Source organism: Pogoniulus pusillus, chromosome 14, assembly GCF_015220805.1.
Source record: "Pogoniulus pusillus isolate bPogPus1 chromosome 14, bPogPus1.pri, whole genome shotgun sequence".
Lineage (NCBI taxonomy): Eukaryota > Metazoa > Chordata > Aves > Piciformes > Lybiidae > Pogoniulus > Pogoniulus pusillus.
The window spans coordinates 17,137,670-17,158,974 of record NC_087277.1 but is presented as its reverse complement, the minus strand read 5'-3'; the positions used below and the strand labels follow the sequence as shown (position 1 = coordinate 17,158,974).

At 44.5% G+C, this 21,305-nt stretch overlaps 1 protein-coding gene across 1 annotated transcript in view; it reads right to left on the bottom strand.

The window, feature by feature from the left end:
• Positions 1-3,017: 3,017 nt before the first annotated feature.
• The window catches only part of DENND3 (DENN domain containing 3), a 42,549-nt gene continuing 24,261 nt past the window's right edge, over positions 3,018-21,305 (bottom strand). The window contains exons 16-23 of the mRNA XM_064154380.1: positions 13,762-13,891; positions 13,196-13,303; positions 11,248-11,387; positions 10,059-10,219; positions 8,377-8,510; positions 7,361-7,476; positions 7,098-7,235; positions 3,018-4,515 (exon numbers count right to left, since the gene is read on the bottom strand). Of these exons, the coding sequence (XP_064010450.1) occupies positions 4,315-4,515; positions 7,098-7,235; positions 7,361-7,476; positions 8,377-8,510; positions 10,059-10,219; positions 11,248-11,387; positions 13,196-13,303; positions 13,762-13,891 (1,128 nt within the window). The 3' untranslated portion in view covers positions 3,018-4,314. The remainder of the gene's footprint in view (positions 4,516-7,097; positions 7,236-7,360; positions 7,477-8,376; positions 8,511-10,058; positions 10,220-11,247; positions 11,388-13,195; positions 13,304-13,761; positions 13,892-21,305) is intronic.

Genomic DNA, 21,305 nt, shown 5'->3' with positions numbered 1-21,305 from the left:
ACCCAGAGCAGAGTTCTACTGCTTTGGCCTGGGATGAAGTTGATTTTCTTCATAGTAGCTGGTGTGGGGCTACTATGAAGTATGGGGCTGGGGTTGAACAAGGACAGTAGCCTCGCCTCCTCACCCCAGTTGGCTCAGCAGAGTTGTGGGCACTTGTCCTCACTCTGGGGAGCTCTGACCACCTGGCAGAACCCAAAATGAAGTGGGGATTAAGTGGCACGGACTGTTCAGCATCCTTGTCTTCTGGCACACTTAAAAGGGAAGAGGCCAAGCAGATCTGAAAGCAGCAGTGAAATAAACCTGAACCCTTGTCTGGCTCTTGCAAGGTGTGACCTCCATGTATCTCCTCCCAAGTATCTTCATGTCAGCCCTGTGACGAGAAGGGGGAGGACAGACCAGCCCTCTCCCTCCTTTCCAGGATGTGACCAACGGAGAGGACTGGGAAGCAGAAACCTCCCTGGATGATCCACAGCAAGGAGAGGTGAGAAAGCACATTCCTCAGCTCAGGAGACAGGAGCCTGGGAGTGGGGTCAGTGATCCCCAGCAAATGGTACTGGGACCTTTATTTGGGTGGGAATGAGGTGCTGTGTCTGGGCTGGATGGAGTGTGCCAAGGAGGAGGTGAGGATAGAGCTGCTGTGTCAGCACCACCCCATAACCTCTGGTCAGTCCCACCCCAGTTACTGTTTAAGTGAAGGCAGCACTTAGAAAATAGCTCACAGCAGCCTTGGAGTGGCTGAGAGGGTCTGGGAGCAGAGCCTGCCCCACTGCTGCCCACACTTTCCAGTCTGGAGTGAGGATGGAACAACCAGCAACTAGTGATGCCCCCTGCTGCTAAGGGCTATCCTTAGGGATTTACAGAAGAAAACCAAAGGCTGCTTGTCGCTGCCTCCAGTGGGGTTCTGCTTGCTGCAGGCTCTGCTGAGGTGGACACACACCCTCAAGCTGGGTTCCAATGCAGTGGGCAGCCCTTCCCACTCTGAAAGGGGGCAGAGAGGCAGTCACCCAACAGGCAACCAGCCTTGGAGAGCCACAGTGATGAAAAGGGACCTGCAAAAGGACAGCAGACCAAACAGGCAGTGTTTACATCCTTCTCTGGACCAGGGAGGCTGCACCAGTGCCAAATGGTGTTTGTGCAGCATCCTCCCTGCCCTGACTACCAATGCACTGCTGAGACCAGGAGACCTGTGCATGAGGGTCCACCATGGAGGGGGAAGCCAGACACTGGAAAGGATCCCAGCACTTAGCTCCTACCATGTCTCTAGTTTCCAAACGACAGCTGACCCCACCAAGCTGAGACCCACATCAATGCCATGCAGCAAACAGACCCCTGAGCCCAGCATGGGGTACACTGCATCCCTGCGCAGTTATGGGGAGATGTCTGGGAACACAGCAGCTGAAATGGATACAGCCAGAGCAACACAGGCAAGTAACTCATGGCAGGGAGGTCAGGATGGGGCTTTGCTTCATTCCCTCTGAAATGCTGACAGCAAAAGGCAGAATTCAATTGGCACCTATTGAAAAGGGCCTAAGCCTACAACTAGCCCCAGAGCAGCTCCTGAATGAAGGCTGGAAGGCAGAAGGGGCTGTTTCCTACTCCACTGCATGGCCCCATTGGCTGATTGCAGCCAGCAACAGGCAGCCTGAACTTCCAAGCAGCTCCTGTCTCTGCAGCCAAGTTCTTTTCAGAAGCAAATGCTGCCATCCCTTGGTTTGAATCACAGGATCCTGGGTTGGCAAGAACCCAGAAGGATCAAGCTGAACTCCCTGTAGTCACAGGACTACCTAAAACTAAACCATATGATTAAGAGTCTCATCCAGATGCTCCTTGAAATCTGACAGTCTTGGTGCCATGTCCACTTCCCTGCTGAGGAAGTCTCAGAGGAGACACACTTGCTGCACTTGGCAAGAACTTGTCACCTCTGTGCCTCATACCTTAAGTTACTGTGTTCTGCTGCATGGAGAGCACAGGGAATCCCCAGTACCATGCACCTTGTCTGCCTGACAGGTCTGTCGCAGGGGAGGTTGGGTGCAGTTCCACTCATCTGCCTCCCTCTCATAATCCCTGACACTCCTCAACTTCCTCACCTCCTCCTGGAGTGCTGTCACTAAGCAGGAGTTCCCCCTCCTGAGCACACCTCCACAGCTGTACTCCGTGCTGCCAGTCCAGTACTGGTGTCAGAGCAGAGCACATCCTGCAGCCTGCCCCTGGGTGGCTTCTTGTTCCCACCAGATGTCTAGCTGGGAACGGCATCAGTCATGGTGAGTGGAGGGTGCAGGCTGCTGGCTCCCAGCCAATCTCTCCACTCCCTAAGGATCCCTGTTCAGGAGACCAGAGGGAAAAAAGCAAAACAAAACAAAAAACAACTGAACAGCAAAGAGAAGCTGGGGCTAGGTTCTGGAAGGATCGTTGTATTGTATATTTTGGTCTGATGTGGTTAAACTCTCCTCCTGTATGTGGTGTTCAGTGGCTGGTATTAAAGAAAGCAGTGCCTCAAATAAGGTGCCATCTACTCAATCAATTGTGTTCACATTCACTATGTTACTTTGGAGTCTTTTATCCTCACAAAAAATCAACATTTGTCAGTTTTGTCATCTCGTATTTTCAGATGCTGGGAAGGCAGAGGCAGATTTAAAAAGTCTGCCAGGAAGGAAAATTAAGGCAACGACAGGCAGGTGGCAGGCTGGTGTAGCTGAGTTCCTCTCTGCAGCAAGTGGAATTTCATTAGCAGCACTTGTGTGCCTCTGTACACAGAGACCTCTAATTCACTAAATAATTCATTTCACTTACCACCACCAGCTGCCAGAGGAGGAAAGAAGGAACCTGGAAGCTACAGATGAGGGACTCAGGGGAGGACACATCACCAGCAGAAACTGTTTTTAAGGAGGAGAATACCAGAGAGATAAAAACTCAGGCAATTACACTACTTAGAACACAGACAGGATGCAAGGCACCACTAAAAGCCATCGTTCTTGTATTGAGCCACACAGCAACAAGAACAAGGTATGAAGAGAGGCCAGAGTACCAATATAGTGTTTAATGGTTTTAAATTGAAAAAAACAGCACAAATAAAAAGGTAAAAAGGTTGCCATCATAAGATAAAACCTCTCGTCAGCACACTGAAAGAGTCAGAAATGCTACAGGGAATATACTTAAGAGTAGTTTATCCTTCCATTAGGCCTACTCTGCTTTATTTTTCTTAACAAAAGTAGCAGCCCTTCTGTCCTTCTACTTACAGTATTTTAAATAGTGCATTCCACTTTACCCAGCACTCAGACAGCTAAAACTATTCTGCACAGACTTACTGTTTCACTTGTAGGTAATTGTCATCAATGGACAAAATCCTAATGTACACCAGGAAACGATTAAGGAATGCTGCTCAAGAGACTCCTCTGGACTCAGTGATGCTCACTTCAGGAATTAAGAAGCAGTTTGATGGCTGTGCAGTAGTTAACATTTCAGCAGTTTCTGCTCAGTTACAGCAGTTCTTCTGACTACAGAAACAGAAGGAGCTGCAGAGGTTTGTTTGCACAGGTAGATGAAAGGTAGCTTCGAAAAGCAAGCAAAACAGATAGAGAAATGAAATAAAGTGCTTTAGATTGAAAAAAATTAATCAGTTTCATGAACTGTTACAAATGACAACTGCTGCGCATTGCTTTTAAAGGAAAAAACAAGTTTAAGCAGTAGAAAGATCACTGAGAATATCCAAGTAGCTGGTCCCACCAGCAGGGAGGTTTCAGTGCTATCAGGAAGAGCCTGTCTGTGTCTGCATTTTAAATAGTACAGCACCATAAAGATACCTATAGGGATAAGGGACAGTCTTCCCAGCTACATCTAGCTGCTAGGTCAGACAGGCACTCAGCATTCATACTAACTCCACAAACGCAACAGCTGCTCTTCAGTGGTTTTTCTTCTCAGTGATCATGTCCAGCTGTTATAGGCTGTGGAGGCAGTATTGAAGCCCATTTTTCAGGTAACTCATGTACTGCCCAAAAAAGAGCTCTAGTAGAATTACTGAGCTGGTTTCAGTTCTCTTGGCACCATCTGCATCACACAGTGTGTCCTAGAACCCTGACCCTTCCCAAGAACACGTGTCAAGTTTAAAAGCCAGTGACTCTTCTAGTCACATTTCTGTTTCTTCACCAAAGGTACAGGAGCAGTACAAGGTGCGAGGGGAGATTCACTTCTGCTGCGACATGAGGGACGAAAATAACTCAATAAATACAGAACACTGACAGGTGGCTGAAGGCCCTACAAAATGTGGAGGGTTGTTCACTTTTTGCCAGCACAGGTAGAGTGTTTTGAAGAGCTTAACTATTCAGCCTTCCAAATGGCAATCTTCCCTTCTTCTCTTCCAGAGCCGCTGAGGACATACCTGTCCTCTGCCGAGCACAGTGCCTTCACTGTATCAGCGTGACCAACCAACTCCTTCTCTACAGTTTTCTTCTCAGAACTGATCACATAGATCTTCCCTTTGCTTTTGCCTTGTGATCTTCCACTGCTGCCAACCCACAGCTGGAGTGAAAACAAAACACCAGCACAGTCATTTTCACCACTTTGCATTTCAGTCTTGGACACAGTTGAAGAGTTTTACAGATCAGGCTGGCAGTGAGGGGTCTCTCTCGATAAGCCGGGAAAGGGAAGCACTGAACATTTCCTGTGTGGGTGCCTGTTCATGTCTATCTCAGACTCCTTGATAGTCCTCAGCCTCCTCCTGGAACTCTGTCACTAAGCAAACAAGTTCCCCTCTGCGGGCACTCCTCCCGCAGGAATGTTCACTGCTGCTGCCTGGTGCTGGTGTCAGAGAAGAGCACACCCTGCAGCCTGCACCGGGGCTGAGCTGCATGTTTCCACCACAGCTGTCTGGGAACTGCCTCAGTCATGCTGGGTACAGAGTGGACATGAATTTCTGTGGGGTGGATACCACCACCCCCTGGTCAAGATGACAGACTTACAACACCCTGTCTGCCCACCCTAGCACTGCCCAGGGGGTTCTTTCACTCGTGTAGATTGTGCTGGCACTGCAGCTGCTACCCTTGTGACTGAGTAGAAGGTCTCTGTTCCTCTCAGGATCCCCTCGTTTAGGAAACTCCCCTGTGCACACAGTGCTGGCACTGCAGCTGCTCACCTCAGCAACATGACTTGCCTTTGGTACTACTGACCAGTGCAGAAATAAGACAGAAGTTGTCACTTTACCACTGTTTAAACCACAGCATGGCTGTACCTTGAGTCCTGCTTTCTGCACTGCGAAAGCAGAGAAAATGCAGGGAGAAGTAACTGAAAACTATCAGGAGAAAGGAAGAGCTGTCATATGAGCAAAGATGGAAAGAGCCAAGTGTCCTAAGGCTGGAGAGAAGGCAGATAAAGAGGGATGACACTGAAATTTACAAAATTAGAAGAGTGCAGAAAAGCAGAATGTAGAACCAGAGTTCAACACATCCAACAATTAGAGAAGTAAGGGACACGTGGAAACCAGTAAGAGTTCAGTTTCACTTAGAAGAATGTACTTCTCTTTACAAGGCTGGCAGTGAACTTCTGGAACCTGCTGCTACAGGGAACTATGGCACCAATATGTTTAAAATTAAACTGTCCAGAGAGATTGGATCCAAAAACAGATAATGAAAGATACAGTTCACTAGTCCTATAGAAGAACTGTGGACAGTTAGGCAGCTTAAGGCAAATGCACAGCAGCTACAGGCCAGTTTCACAGGTTCTCCCTACACAGCACTGCCATCAGCATCATCAGAGGCAGGGTACGGGATCAGACACACCCATGGTCCAGCACAGCAGAACACAGCTGTGATCTTCTAGTGTATAGTTTATTACAGGGTAAGTTCTCACTGTTGTATGTTAGCAGTGCTTGTCAGCCAGAAAGCATCCCACTTCAGATAAAAACAAGTGCACAATGTGGCTCTCAGGTTTCTTAAAGACAAACAATGGCTTGCTTTTAATTCTAGCACTTAAAAGCAAGCCTGTGGCAACAGCCCCGCTACTGTTGTTAGCCTGCAACAACAATGTTAGGCTGCAAGTTCATTCTCAGTATCTGTAATGCTGTGTAGAACAGGAGTAGGGGTGCTCCAGCTACTACATCAGGCTCCAGACTCCTGCTTGGACAACCTAGGCTGCTGAGCTACTGGCAGGCTGAAAGATGGCACACTCCACACTCATGTTCAGGAGATGGATCATACAGGGATATTGCTCAGTTGTTCCTTTTGTATCAGTAAGTTGGACAACAATGTTAGTTAAGGTGGAGTTAAGTGAGGAATAAGTGGAAGAGAAAAGCAACAAAGTTCTTAAGCAGAACAAAAGAGAGTTTAATGCCTTGGGGTTTCCAAACAACCCTCTAACTCTCCTTGAACAGAGGTTAAATGTATCCATCTCCACTGTGGGGAAGGGTATCTTAAAAGAGTTTTCCAACTTAGCTCACAAATCTAACCAAGGACACAGAAAGTTTCCCTATTTCATGAAGCATTTACTGGAAAAGTAATTTTTGAGGAACAAAGGAGGGAACATCTGAGCAAGACTGAGGAAGCTGCTTTCCCAACAGACATTTGTCAGTTAACCCCACGCCTGTCCATGTGGTATCACAACTACAATCATTCTGGTATCATTCAGAAAGAGCAGGCATACAGCCTGAGGCCAACAATGACAGAGGCACAAGATGCTAAGGTAGTAAGCTGTTGGCTCTTTGTCTCTGTTGAGTTAGGAATGTGGTAACTAAACAAAAAGCTCCTCTACAAAACCAGGCCAGCTAATTGGCATTTATTGTTTGTCTATTAACCTTTTGCAAGGCTTAGTCTCAGGAGCCCTGAGATTAAACACCGAGGGATCTAAACTTCCCATTTCTATGGATTCCCAAAAATGTCAATGGCTAACAAAAGTCACCACACATTTAATTACTGCAGAGGCTTTTGGCTTGAGATGCATTTTGGGGCATAACTGTGCTGGGCAGTCATTAACTTCTATGACTTCCAAGAGGAACCAGTATTTCAAACCAATATACGTGCAAACACCCTGCAAAGTAACTACTGGCAGCTCACCAGAACTGCAAACTAAAGAACTCCAAAGCAGGTAAAAACAATTCAAGTATCTCTCACCTGGTTTTTAACTCTTATCATACAAGTAATCTGAGAACAATCTTGAAGATGAATCTTTTGGGGTGCACTTGAAAAGTCTTTGGTGTTCCAAACATACAGGTCACCGCTCCCTGAGTAGGATGTCCACAGTTCATCTCTCTAAAGCACAGAAAGATGTTTCACATGAGCACTGCTGACAGGAAGCATAGTGCAGTAACTAACTTTGGCTTGCAATGCCACAGCTGTGCTTCCTTTGAAGTCTATTAGCAGTTTAAATGTAATACCTCAGGAAAGAGTTGGAAGCAGAGGAAGTAGGAGCACATATCCTTCAGGTGATGGTCAATTTTCATCTGTAGTTGAAATTCACGTGTTGACACCACAATTATGCAACTTCCAGTACCTTCAATATTGAAGAGAAGGAATTAGTAACAGAAATGCCCACTTCCTCCATCTCTATAAACCATGGAAAAAAACAGCAAAACAAAATGTACACTTTTAACAACTGTTTTGTTTCTCAGCAGTTAAATCTTTGAGATACTTCTTATTTTTCACAGTATTTTGTAGATGTATTCTTTCTCCAGACACTGGTTGCTATTCTACTGTGCACATAACCTGGCAGCTCAGAGTCAACAAACGAGTGGAGAAGAAACTCCTTAAAATTAGGACATCTCATACTTACATTTTCAACTACAATATATTTTCACCTACAGAACTGACACCAGGGGTCTGTGTTATCAAGTTAGAAGGGCCACCGCAGCAACGGCAGCAGGACAACTGCCTACAACTGGGCCAAGAATTTCCAAAGCTTTAGCTACCATTTTGTTATGTTTGGATCCAGGCTCTTGTACACCGCAGCACTGGGAATCACTGCAACACTGGCCACCATTTACAAAACAATTTCAGGATACTCCTTTACCCTAGCACAAAGTTTCACTTTAGTCATCTAAATTTCTGCAAAGAGGATAAGAAATTTCTAGAAGTGGCCAAAATGCAAGTCTGGGGATTATTAGCTCAGACCAGTATCAGACATGTGATTTGTAACTGTTATTGCCCCTATAGACGTTGAAACTTTTTTTGTTTCTCACAAGTTTCTTGGAGTTTTTCATTTCAATTTACAGGCACCATCTCAGGTTTTTGGAAGATCACCTACAGAAGGTTGCTTAAACAAACTAAGTGGAGAATGACAGAAGAACACCACGTACACATGAGTTTGAGATTAACATATAGTTCTGTCTAATAAGACAGCATACTATGTGAAGGTGTAATTTATCCTTTTTAATTATCTGAGGAATAAGCTTACAGCACCACAGCTGCTCTTTATGAAGTTTGATTGAAGTGAGATTCTGGCAGGGCAGCTGAAAGACACGGTTCACTTTCAGAGTGCTGATGTTCCAAGCAATCACTGTTCCATCTAAACTGCTGGAGTATGCTTCGCTGTTGGTAGAGATTGTTAAAAAACAACAGTAGTGAAGTTTGTGTTCTGTGTATGCACTCTGCTCTGAACAGAAGAGAATTACTTGCAAAATAACCAGCTTCACAGTAAGCCAACTTAATGTTCTTCCTTTCAGAGACTGGAAGAATAAAGCACAGTAACCATTCCCCACAGAAAATGGACTGAAATCCAAAAGTCATCAAGGCCAGAACCTCTCATTATTTTAATATTAAGCAACTATATTTACTGAATTCTTTTAAACAAAGTTATCAGAGTCTTGAGTGGACTCTATCTTGAGTGTCTACCCTGTGCCCACCACAATGCCTAGGGAATGACCTAAACTTCTTTTCTTCCTTCATTATATTCTAGGTACCTGGCTCTAGACTACTGAAAGCACATTCAAGCAACCGACAGCTCTGGGTTGCAGCCAGGGATCCAAGTTTCAAAGTACTGGAACCAAAGCATCCTAGAAGAGTTTTTGTCTTGTTACAAACTGCATCACTGGAAGCACTGCAGGCTAATTCAGACCTCAAGGAACTACATTATATCATGCACAAGAACTTAAGCACAACATTCCCTGAACATTGTTGCCTGTTGGATGTTTCAAGTTAGGGCAAAAAGTCTCAAATTTGCTTTTCTTTGCTACTGCACCTAAGAAAAACTGTATTATCCCTTTTACTTTTTTTTTTTTAATCTTTAACATCTGTTGTCTTCAGATGAGAAGATCTTTTTCAAAATGTTCCAATACCTAAACAAACTCTACCTGAAACCCAGTTAAGCCTGCTGCACCACTGGCAGAGCTATGGCTAACGTCTGGTCTGGCCTGAGAGTTACAGCTCCCAAAGGAAAACAGCAGGTTAGGGCCCAGTCAACACTCTTCCCAGTGGTAGCAAGACCAAAATCGTTTTGCCTGAATGAAACAATAACTGTATAATTTCTTTTACAAACAGGCAGGACATATCCAGAAGTATGCTGTAAACATCTAGATGATGATGTGCTCAAAGCACAAATGAAGTGGTCCTTAAATTGCATCTGTACTGATTCAGTTCCTGGCTGCTCTCATCCTCATCCAAAAAAGCATTCTTTTATCCTCTTTGATACAAAGAACATAATGCTCTTTCTTTGCAAAGGAAATTCTTAGTTTACCATCTACAATATGAGAGCTACAAAAATGGGCTAAATGAAGGCTTGTATTAGCAGGATGAAGCCACTCTTCTCCCTTCCCCCGCCCCATTTAAAACAATAAATCCTTTCAAACATCTGGGAAATCCAGTCACTGGTTTCCTGTCTGGGCTCCTTTACATGAGCACATGTTAACCTTTTGCTTTTGTTTCAGGCAAATTAAAGCCATAATTAAAGCACACTGCTGTATCATTTGGATCTCTAACTAGTTCTCACTGCAGCCCAAAGTCTCCAGGCCAGTGATGTTGTAGCTCCATAAAACGGTTTTCCATTGAGCAGGAAGATTGTCCACATGACTATTCTGGTGGTACAGACATCCTTCACATTTGTTTGATCATTTAAGAATAAAACATTGTAATTAAATATACCTGGGTACTCCATTCTTCTTCTCCACAATGATGTCCGTAACATCAGAACGATGATCATTCAGTTGCTTGTTACAAGACATGCTGTGGGTGTTGATTATATAAATAATGGAGTCTCGAGAACCAATCCACACTTGACTCAGTTCTACCATAATCATACATGTCTGGAGAGAAAAGGCAGGATTACATAAAATCTAGAAGAAAACTCCACTCTTTAATGAAACATGGAAAAAGGCTCTATGAAGATGCTGCAATTTTCTGGTCATTCCAGTAACAAAGCAAGACTCAGTGCTACAGTGTTCTGTCCTTTGTTCTGCTCTGCAAAGAACGAGAGTGGCCAGATCTCTCTGCTGACTTCATCCTTCAGTAAATAGGATTAATGATCTATCTTCTGACTTAAAGTTGTGTTTCCTGGCCCAAACCAAGTAAAGGTTACAAAGGGCATCAGGGAAAGCACAAGCTTGTGTATTTCTCTCTTCTGGACTGGAAAGCACCCTAACGGTCTGATAAAAACACACTTCCTGTTTCAGTTAGCAGTGTCAGAAAACAGTCTTCTCCTCTACCACCTCTGGAAAGTCCTTCCCTCATTCAGAAAACCAGCTTTCTTTCCCTCCCGACTTCCATCAGTTTCAAACATGCTTCCTCTTTTCTTTCCTCTTTACAATAGGTCAGCATCCAGCTCTTCTCCTGAATTTCCATCTTCCCTCCACCAAGCCCTTCACCATCAACTTTACTCCTCCCTTTCTGACACTCTTCCACTCACCCAGAAAGTGTTTTTCAGCTTTCACACAAGCAACCCATCTAATCCCCTTTTCTTGTGAGTTTCTCATTCAGCCTGCAGCTTTCTTTCAGCTTCCCCTTTTACTGAGAGACCTACTCTTTTCTTTGATCCTCTTATTCTTTCCCCTCGACATTTCTCAAGCTACCTTTCTGCCCCAAGAACCCAGGCCATTAGGCCAGCAGGCCCTCCCAATATCCACCCCATCACCTCTCAGTAGCTGACTTGTTCCATTATGAATATTTTCCTCTCCTTTCTCTTCTCCAAAATCTCCATTTCTCCAGGTGAAATAAAGCCCAAGCAACAGAAGTGTCTTTGTACAACTCTTAAGAACAACTGATTCAGGGTCATAGAGGCTGCAGCAACCAAAGCACCAAGCTAAAGCAGCACTTGTGACACGTTTCTCAGTCTTACCAGTTTAGAGCGACCCATTTTGAAACAGTGTTGTTGAATAGACCAGGTAGATGCATCAAAGACCACCACTTTCCCTTCATCTAAAGCACACCACAGTTTTGGATGAGCATTGCCAGGTCTTTCTGAAGGGTCAAGATGCCCTAGAAATGGAGAACAGAAGATGAGAGAGATAAAAGGGGAAAAAAAACCAGATCACTTTTGGAGATGAGTAGGAAAATCGTGACTAAACAAAGCATCTTTCCAACAAAACAAACCTGTGTTCTGGAGCTTGTACCACCAGTTAAAGAACAGCACAGTTTTCACAATGAATTTGAGCTCCTTCTCATTTTTTTGTTGAGCTCACCTGATGATTTCATTTTAGACTTCAAAGTAATTCAGAGCATAGACAATCTTTTTCATTGATGGCTAAGTACTTAGCTAACTGGGATTGCAGGAAAGCTTTTAAGCCCTATAAAGTACGAGTAATAAATTCACTCATTCTATTTGCTGCATTAGAGCTCTGCTGAGAAGCCTCATACTACAAAGGAAGAGAAAAAGAATACAGCAAGCAGGTCAAGGGAGGTTCTCCCTCCCCTCTGCTCTACCCAGGTCAGGCCTCATCTGGTGTGCTGTGTCCACTTCTGAGCTCCTGAGCTCAAGAAGGACAGACATTTGTTTCAGAGCGTATAGCAAAGGGCAACATGAATGATTAAGGGACTAGGACATCTTTCTTATGAAGCAATGCTGAGGGACTTTTTAGCCTGGAGAAGAGAAAAATAAGCAGAGATCTTATAAGCATTCAAAAGATGGGTGTCAGGAGATGGAGTCAGTCTGTTTTCAGTGGTGCCCAGTGACAGGACAAGAAGTAAAGGGCACCAACATAGAATGTTCCATCTAAGCATGAGGAGAAACTTCTTTACTTTGAAGGAACAGGCTGCCCACACAGGTAGTGGAGTCTCAGTCTCCGGAGTTATTCAAAACCCACCTAGACACCATCCTGTGCAATCTGCTCTATTGGGGCAATTAGACTAGATGAGGTACCTCCGTAGGTCCCTTCAAACTCCTACCATTCTTTGAATCTGTGAAAACCACCACCAAACCCACTGACACCCCCACCATACACACACACAGAGCTGCTCCCACCCATTTTAGCTTCAGAATTTCCTCTTCTGTCTCAAACTGTCCATGCAGTAGGAATCACATATGAATTTCTATCAGAAGCAAGGGGGCTATACTAGATGATATTCGGAGGTCCCTTTGACTCCTACCATTCTATGATGCCATTCTGTGACTAGTAAGGCTATGAAGTTGAGTTAGGAACTTCCAGAACAAACATATCTGCTAACTAAATTCACACCTGTTGTACAAAGTTCTTAATTTTTTTCTCCCTCCAATGCTTTTTAAATTCATCAGGTGTAAGTGTGCCAAATACACAGAAAAGCTCACAAAAGCTTTCTTCAGGGACGGATTTAAATTACATGTGATGTGTAGTACATTAGATCAGATTTTATGCAATGAGAGCCATAGGCATACAGGTGTCTTTGGAATTTGAAGAGGTGGTACCCTTCCCTGCACTTTGCTTCAAACACCCCAGTATGACTCTACTGAAAAATGGAATAAAAAACAGAAGAATACCAGCCCATGGTGGGGCATGATTCATCCACTCCGCTCAATAAATGAGGTAGAAGTCTTAATGGGAAGTCAGCACATTAACATATAATTGAAGTCTATTATAAAGCACATACACAGAGGAAGACAAATTAAGACTGCAAAAGCTATGCCTTGGAATATCTTCATATGCAGTATTACTGTTCTTTAATGATCTCCTGTTTTAGTATTCAACTCACAAGGAAAGCATGTCAGAATGTGAACAAAATCAGGCAGTCATAACACCAGGTGTTGTGAGATAATGTGCTTTATGGGCTAATTAAGGCTGAGCTAATATAAAGAGAGCAATGCATCACCTTACCTGGCGTATAAAGCAAGACATCTATTGCCTGTGGAAATGTCTCACCAGCTGAGGGGTTGATCTTATGCTTTAACGTCTCTGAAGTTGTTTTGGGGATCATCATTGGCACTAAAATAGATTTTTAAGAGGTCATGAAGCGCACACATCAGCCTGAAGTAGGTCCATATTTCCTATGAAATAGTAGTCCTGTGCCATTAATTCACATTTGTCACTTCTTTCCCTTTAGCCTTAGCTGACCAGGAGAACTAAAACACCATTTGTATGAATTCTGGTAGCAGAAGTATGCATACAGCAGCCAAGAAGTCTAAACAACCACAGCTGAAACACAGCACCAAACATGGTGACAGATGCACCAGCCAAGATTCTGATGCACAGAAGTAAAATACCCCAGAATTCTAAGCTTTCTGTTAACACTGTTTAATAAACTATGCCTGTGAAAGTGAAATCAGTCTAACATATTTTTATACTTCCAGAGATAATCACTTTGAAAACCAGAATATATACACAAAGAACCAAGACAGATGATGCAACAACAGCAGGCCTTGCAGCCTCGCTACGTGACTGACCTTCATTTTTCATCCTGTCAAAATAAGACAGTTTAGAGGCCGCATATATGGCTTTGGAGGACTGCAGGGCACCAACCACAGCATCCATCAGGAGAACATTTGTCAGTGCTTGCTGAATATACTGAGGATCCTGAAGACAAAAGTTTTACTTTAGTTTTACCTAATGCTCATTATTCTTACAAGTTCCCTTGTTCAACAATCACAACACATGTCATGCTTAACACAGACTAGAGTCAGCTACTGCCCTGCAGAACAATTCATGCTTCTTGCAGTCAAACCCCACTCCCACATCACATGTTCCACTCCCAAGCAAGGTCATGGAGCAGGGAGCCAGGAGCCAGTGTTAATTCATTACAATGAAAGAATACTCCAGGTCTGGCACATTGCTGATACAGGATGTGCTAATGAAACCACACGAATGGCACTGATGGAAAACATGCATCGGTCACAGCATGGATACCCATTTTCAGTTTGGCTTTGACTTCAGATGAGGGAAGTACGCATCATGCCTTCCCTTGGCTAAAATAATTCAAATGCTACATGAAGGATCATCAAACTATATTTGCTCAATTACATTCAGCAGTCATGAAAAATGGAAACTCTGCTTGTATGATCCATTTTCTCAAGGTTTCTCTGGCAGATGAAAACATTTTTTCCTTTTCTTTTTTGAAATGATCTATAGTCACCAGGGTTTCACCATGACAAAGCTCTTTCTACACATCATATTTTGAAGCAAGGTGGAGAAACTCTTCTGTGAGTTTGGCTCACTATTCTCACATGTTGTAAACATCAGAAACTATTTCACGGAACTAGTGACTCAAATAAAAGCCCTATACTAACAAGTGAGAAAAAATATCTGTGATGGTTTGGGGGTTACCCCGCCCCTCCCACACTTTGTATTTGCCCCAGCTAACTCAGACGGCCTCTGGGAATATAGATGAAGCAATTTATTTACAGCTAGCAGAATTTACAAGCAGCTATTTACAATATATACAGTTATATACAATTATATACAGAAATATACAAAGGATAAACAATACAGAAGCACAACTCCCCTCCCAGAAACCTGAGTCCCCAGGAGGGGCTCTCAAACCACCCCAACACCTCCCCCCGGCCCTCTCAACCTTACCCCAGTTCTCAGGAAGAAGAGAGGTGCAGCCAAGAGGTTAGGGAGCAAGGTTAGTAGGAGCAGGGTTAATGAGATGTGACCAGGTCTAAGGCAAAAGCAAGAGTGAGAAACAAAATGGAGAATGTTTTCTTCTTCTTCCCAGAGTTCTCAGCGTGACTGTGAGAGAAGTAGACACAATTGTTTTTCATTTCACTGCCCGTTATCTAGTTCTGTTACCAAAACATTCCAGCTTGCTTCAAACTAGCACAATCCACCCCTTGTCTACTTCGCTCAGAGTATCGCTGAGAATTATCCAATCTAATCTAAACCAATATTTACACCAAAACAATATATACAAGTTCAGTTCACACTTCAATCAGATGTAGGTGATTCAAAAGCTCAGAACAGGGACTCCCAGGTGACATTGGGTTCGTGCTCACATACTGTAGATTTTTCTCAGTGTTGGGCGCCGATGTTACCTAGAACAGAAAACTCCTAACAACTTATGCTACACACTCTGAATTTAAGCTCTCTCAGCTAAAGTTAAATTTCTCTGTGGAATACACTGGATTTCACCATTCTCCTGCATTACCCAGTATGTATGACCAGGACCTTCAGCAGAAACCACCCCTCGGACAGGTTTCCCTTCGCCCGAAGGTGAAAATACCCAAACAGTTTTCCCTAACAGATTCTTCTCACGTACAACAGGAACTTTATCACCGTCTACTGTTTGGACCAAATCTGATTGTGCAGGTCCTGCTCTGTTTACTGAACCTCTACTATTTACCAACCAGGTAGCTTGTGCTAAATGTTTGTCCCAGTTTTTCAGAGTTCCACCCCCCATGGCTTTTAGGGTGGTTTTCAGCAAACCGTTGTAGCGCTCAATCTTCCCTGAAGCTGGTGCATAGTAGGGTATGTGATAGATCCATTCAATACCATGCTCTTTGGCCCAGTTTTTCACAAAATTGTTCTTGAAATGAGTACCATTGTCTGACTCAATTCTCTCTGGAGTTCCATGTCTCCACAAGATTTGTCTCTCCAAACCAACAATGGTGTTACGTGCAGTAGCATGCGGAACTGGATAGGTTTCCAACCATCCAGTGCTGGCTTCTACCATCGTCAGCACATACTGCTTGCCAGAACGAGATCGAGGTAAAGTGATGTAGTCAATCTGCCAGGCTTCACCATACTTGTACTTTGACCATCTCTCACCATACCATAAGGGCTTGATTCGCTTAGCCTGCTTAATAGCAGCACAAATGTCACAGTCATAGATGACTTGGGTGATAGCGTCCATGGACAAGTCAATTGACCTATCGCGAGCCCATCGGTATGTTCCATCTCTGCCTTGATGTCCAGATGAGTCATGGGCCCACCGAGCTAAGAACAGTTCACCTCGGTGTTTCCAATCAAGGTCAATGTCAAGTTCAGAGTTGGTATCAACTTGAGCAATCTTAGCAGCTTGATCTGCCTTCTGATTATGTTGATGTTCCTCAGTTGCTCTGCTCTTAGGCATGTGTGCATCTACGTGCCGCACCTTCACTGGAGTTTTCTCCAGCCGTGCATCAATGTCCTGCCATAGATCAGCACACCAAATAGGCTTTCCTTTCCTCTGCCAACCATTCTTCTTCCAGTCCTTTAGCCAACCCCATAGAGCATTGGCTACCATCCACGAGTCGGTGTAGAGGTAAAGGATAGGCCAATTCTCACGTTCAGCCACATCAAGAGCAAGTTGAACAGCTTTTACCTCAGCGAACTGACTGGATTCTCCTTCTCCATCTTTCGTTTCGGTAACTCTCCTGGTTGGACTCCAAACTGCTGACTTCCATATTCGCTTGTTCCCAACAAGACGACAGGAACCATCTGTGAACAAAGCATAGTTCTTTTCCTGATCAGAGAGATCACCATAGGGAGGAGCTTCCTCAGCACGAGTTATTTTCTCCTCCGGAGGTTTGGAACAGTCTGTGCCTTCCGGCCAGTTGGTGATCACCTCCACCAGACCAGGTCGGTCAAGATTACCCATTCGTGCTCGCTGGGTTATCAAAGCCATCCATTTAGACCAGGTTGCATCTGTGGCATGATGTGGTGATGAACCTTTGCCTTTGAACATCCAGTTTAGAACTGGCAGTCTAGGAGCTAAAAGCAATTGTGACTCAGTTCCAATCACTTCAGAAGCTGCTTTCACTCCCTCATAGGCTGCTAGAATCTCTTTCTCAGTTGCAGTGTAATTTGTCTCTGAACCTCTGTAACAACGTCCCCAGAAACCAAGAGGACGACCACGTGTCTCATTTGGAGCTCTCTGCCAAAGACTCCAAGTTGGACCATTGTCACTGGCAGCCGTGTACAGAATGTTTTTAATGTCCGGACCAGATCTCACAGGTCCCAGGCCCACTGCATGGACTACTTCTCGTTTGATCTGATCAAAGGCTGCTTGTTGTTCAGGTCCCCACTCGAAATTGTTTCTCTTACGAGTCACATCATGCAGAGGTTTGACAATCTGACTGAAACCAGGAATGTGTAGTCTCCAAAATCCCACCACACCAAGGAAAGAAAGTGTGTCCTTCTTACTGGTGGGAACTGCCATGGTAGAGACTTTGTTGATCACATCCTGAGGAATGTAACGGCGACCATCCTGCCACCGCACTCCCAGAAACTGAATTTCTCTGGCAGGTCCTTTGACCTTGTCTCTCTTAATGGCAAAACCTGCTTGTAACAGAATGTCAATGATTTTGTTACCTTTCTCGAAGACTTCCTCAGCAGTTTGGCCCCACACAATGATGTCGTCGATGTACTGGATGTGCTCTGGAGCTTTACCTTTCTCCAGTGCATTGTGGATGACTGAGTGACAGATGGTTGAGCTGTGTTTCCACCCCTGAGGCAAACGATTGAACTGGTACTGGATTCCTCTCCAGGTGAATGCAAACTGAGGCCTGCACTCCTTTGCTATGGGAATAGAGAAGAAAGCATTAGCAATGTCTATGGTTGCATACCATTTAGCCTCCTTCGATTCCAGCTCGTACTGGAGTTCCAGCATGTCCGGCACAGCTGCACTCATGGGTGGCGTCACCTCGTTGAGGGCACGAAAGTCAACTGTCAGTCTCCAGTCGCCCGTAGGTTTGCGCACAGGCCAGATGGGACTGTTGAAAGGTGAATGAGCTTTCTCAATGACAGCCTGACTCTCCAACTGACGAATCAGCTGATGAATGGGCAACAAAGAGTCACGGTTAGTTCTGTACTGCCTATGATGAACAGTTTGAGTTGCAATTGGCACTTCCAGGTCCTCTATGTCATGATGTCCCACAACTGCAGATTCATCAGAAAGTTCAGGTCTAACAGACAATTTCAATTTATCATCCTCAATCTCTACAGATGCTATTCCAAAAGCCCATTTATGACCCTTAGGATCTTTGAAACAACCTTGTCTCAAAAAGTCAATTCCCAAAATGCAAGGCGCATCAGGACCAGTTACAATAGTATGTGTCTTCCACTCTTTACCAGTTAAACTGATCTCAGCCTGTATCTTAGTTAACTCTTGAGATCCACCTGTGATTCCAAAGATAGAAATGGACTCTGTCCCCTTACAATTAGATGGCAATAAAGTACACTGAGCACCTGTGTCAACTAAAGCCCTGTATTTCCGAACTCTTGAACTGCCAGGCCACCTAATGAATACATTCCAATAGATTCGGTTCTCTCCACTATCCCTTTCCTCCTCCTGGCTGGAGGCAGGGCACCCCTAATGCTGAACATGGCATGTAGGGTGTACACAATGATTGGTGGTGTTGTGAGAGGAACTGCAACTGTTGGAACAATTGCAGTTGCTCTCGGGAGCTGAAGAAGTGACAGCTACTTTCCTGGCATTATTGCCTCTGTTTCTGCCACTCTGCAGATCCCTGATCCTCTTTGAAAGAGCTGAAGTAGGTTTACCATCCCATTTGTTCATGTTCTCCCCGTATGTGTCACGCAGAAGTATCCACAGTGACGCACGTGATTGCTGCTGTCTGGGTGGAATTTGTCTCCTCCTGGGCTGGAATTGCCTTGCAGGAGGTGGGCGTCTGTTCCTGACTGCAGAAACATTCACCCATTCAGATGATGCAGGAATGGTATCCTTGACCAGATTGGAAATTGAGGTTGTAAGATCCTCCTTCAGTTCTTTCATGCTCTCCTTAATGCCATCTCTAATACCATCTTTAAGCTCTGTAGTCATAGTCTTTATGGCACAGATTATACCAGAATGTGACAAGCTATCCTCAATCTGCCTGAGCTGGTCAGTGAATTCACCAACAGTGAAAGATCTTCCATTATCACTCCTTGCTAGGAATTTGCTGGCCAAGATGTTAGCATAGGATGAAGGAGCAAGCTTAATCAGCTTCTTCATGAGACCTGTTCCCAAAGGAATATCATCAGGCTCATGTGTGCCATGATCTCCATAAAGCACTTCCTTCACAGCAAACTCCTTCAGAAGCTTAATTCCCTGCTCAACAGTGTTCCACTTCTTGGCAGCCCATGGCAAATCATCTCGGGAAGGATATCTCATAGCCACAGCCAACAGAAGGCGTGTCCACAAGCTAACCCTACCAAGAGGACTTGCTAGGTGTTTGTCCACTCCACTCTCTTTAGTGAGTGGTCCCAGCTGCTTGGCAGACTTGTCTCCTACCTGCAGGGCATTAGCACCAATGCCACGGCATCTCACTAGCCAGCTTAAGATTGGCTCACCTGATTCCCTTGTGTATTCCTTCCTAACTTCCCTGACCTCTCTGAGTGGATCCTTGGAACCCTGGATGTCATCTTCCTCCTCCTCTTCCTGTTGTTCTGGTGGTGCCGGGCCTAACACAATCTTCCTCATAGCATTCCTAAACTCATGGGAACCATCCTCTCTCCTGGCAGCTAACCTCACAGCACTCCTCTCACTTGAGTATTGTTGTCTCAGCACATCTACAAGGTCTCGTAGACTAACTGCCTCCTCTTCCTCTTCTCCTTGCTGATCACCAGAGGTCCCATCTCTTACATCCTCCTGCGAACCACTCTTTGTCTTAGCTTTTGCCTTAGCAGGTGCCAGAAGAGCCTGAGCAGCAACAGACTTGGATGTGTCTGCTGGAGGATTTGAATCTTTAGGAGTCTGACTTGGAGCTTGTGAGTTCAAATCTGCCTTGCTTTTAACAGGAGGATTTTGGTTCTGGTCTGCTGGCTGGGGGTTCGAATTAGCTGAGCTGCTGTCATTAGGATTTGGACTGACTGGGCTAGCGTTACTAGCACTAGTAGTATTATTAGCATTAGTGGGATTGTTTGCCTGTCCTCCTGGGATGCCTGCCAACCCTGATGTGTTTTGATTGTTGCTAGGAACATTCTGATTTTGGGTACCTGCCTGTCCTCCTGAGGCTCCTGCTAAACTCTGTGGCTTGTTTTGGTTATCCTTATCATTGTTTACGTTAGTGGCGGGAACGCTGGCTGTGTTCCCAGAACCTACAGAGGAGGGTGGAGAGGCTGGCAAGGGGGAAGCCGATAACTGTGTTCCCTTGTTTTGCTGTGAAAGAGACTGCTTCTGAGACACAGAAATTTTCCTAGCTCTTACAGAAGCTGGTTTAGAATTTTTCACCAATAATGCCAAAATTAATATGAATATTAAAATCATGAGGCAAATATTAAAAATTGTGAGAAGAAAAACAGTTTTACACGAGCATGTACCTATACAAACAGTTGGAATTCCTGTCTTAGGCTGAATAACTCTCATTAGAGCCATATTTAAAGCAGAATTTCCATTGATTGTCACATTATTGACCAGAGCTCCTGTAATGTCCTTGGTAATATTCTCAGAGATATTAAAACCAGCATAACCAAGAATAAAATCACCCCAGCTCCAGAACATATCTGAAACCTTAGCTTTAGCCTTATTATAAGCCAGATCAATAAAATAAGCAACAATTTGAGCTTTTATCCAATTAAATGCCAAGTAAACAAAACCAGACCAGAGCAATGCACCAACCAAATACAATAGCTGCTTGATCAGCTTCATCTTAATTCCCAGAGCTAATTTCCACTCACTGAAATATCTAGCCCCACGTTGGGCGCCAATAAAAAATGTGATGGTTTGGGGGTTACCCCGCCCCTCCCACACTTTGTATTTGCCCCAGCTAACTCAGACGGCCTCTGGGAATATAGATGAAGCAATTTATTTACAGCTAGCAGAATTTACAAGCAGCTATTTACAATATATACAGTTATATACAATTATATACAGAAATATACAAAGGATAAACAATACAGAAGCACAACTCCCCTCCCAGAAACCTGAGTCCCCAGGAGGGGCTCTCAAACCACCCCAACACCTCCCCCCGGCCCTCTCAACCTTACCCCAGTTCTCAGGAAGAAGAGAGGTGCAGCCAAGAGGTTAGGGAGCAAGGTTAGTAGGAGCAGGGTTAATGAGATGTGACCAGGT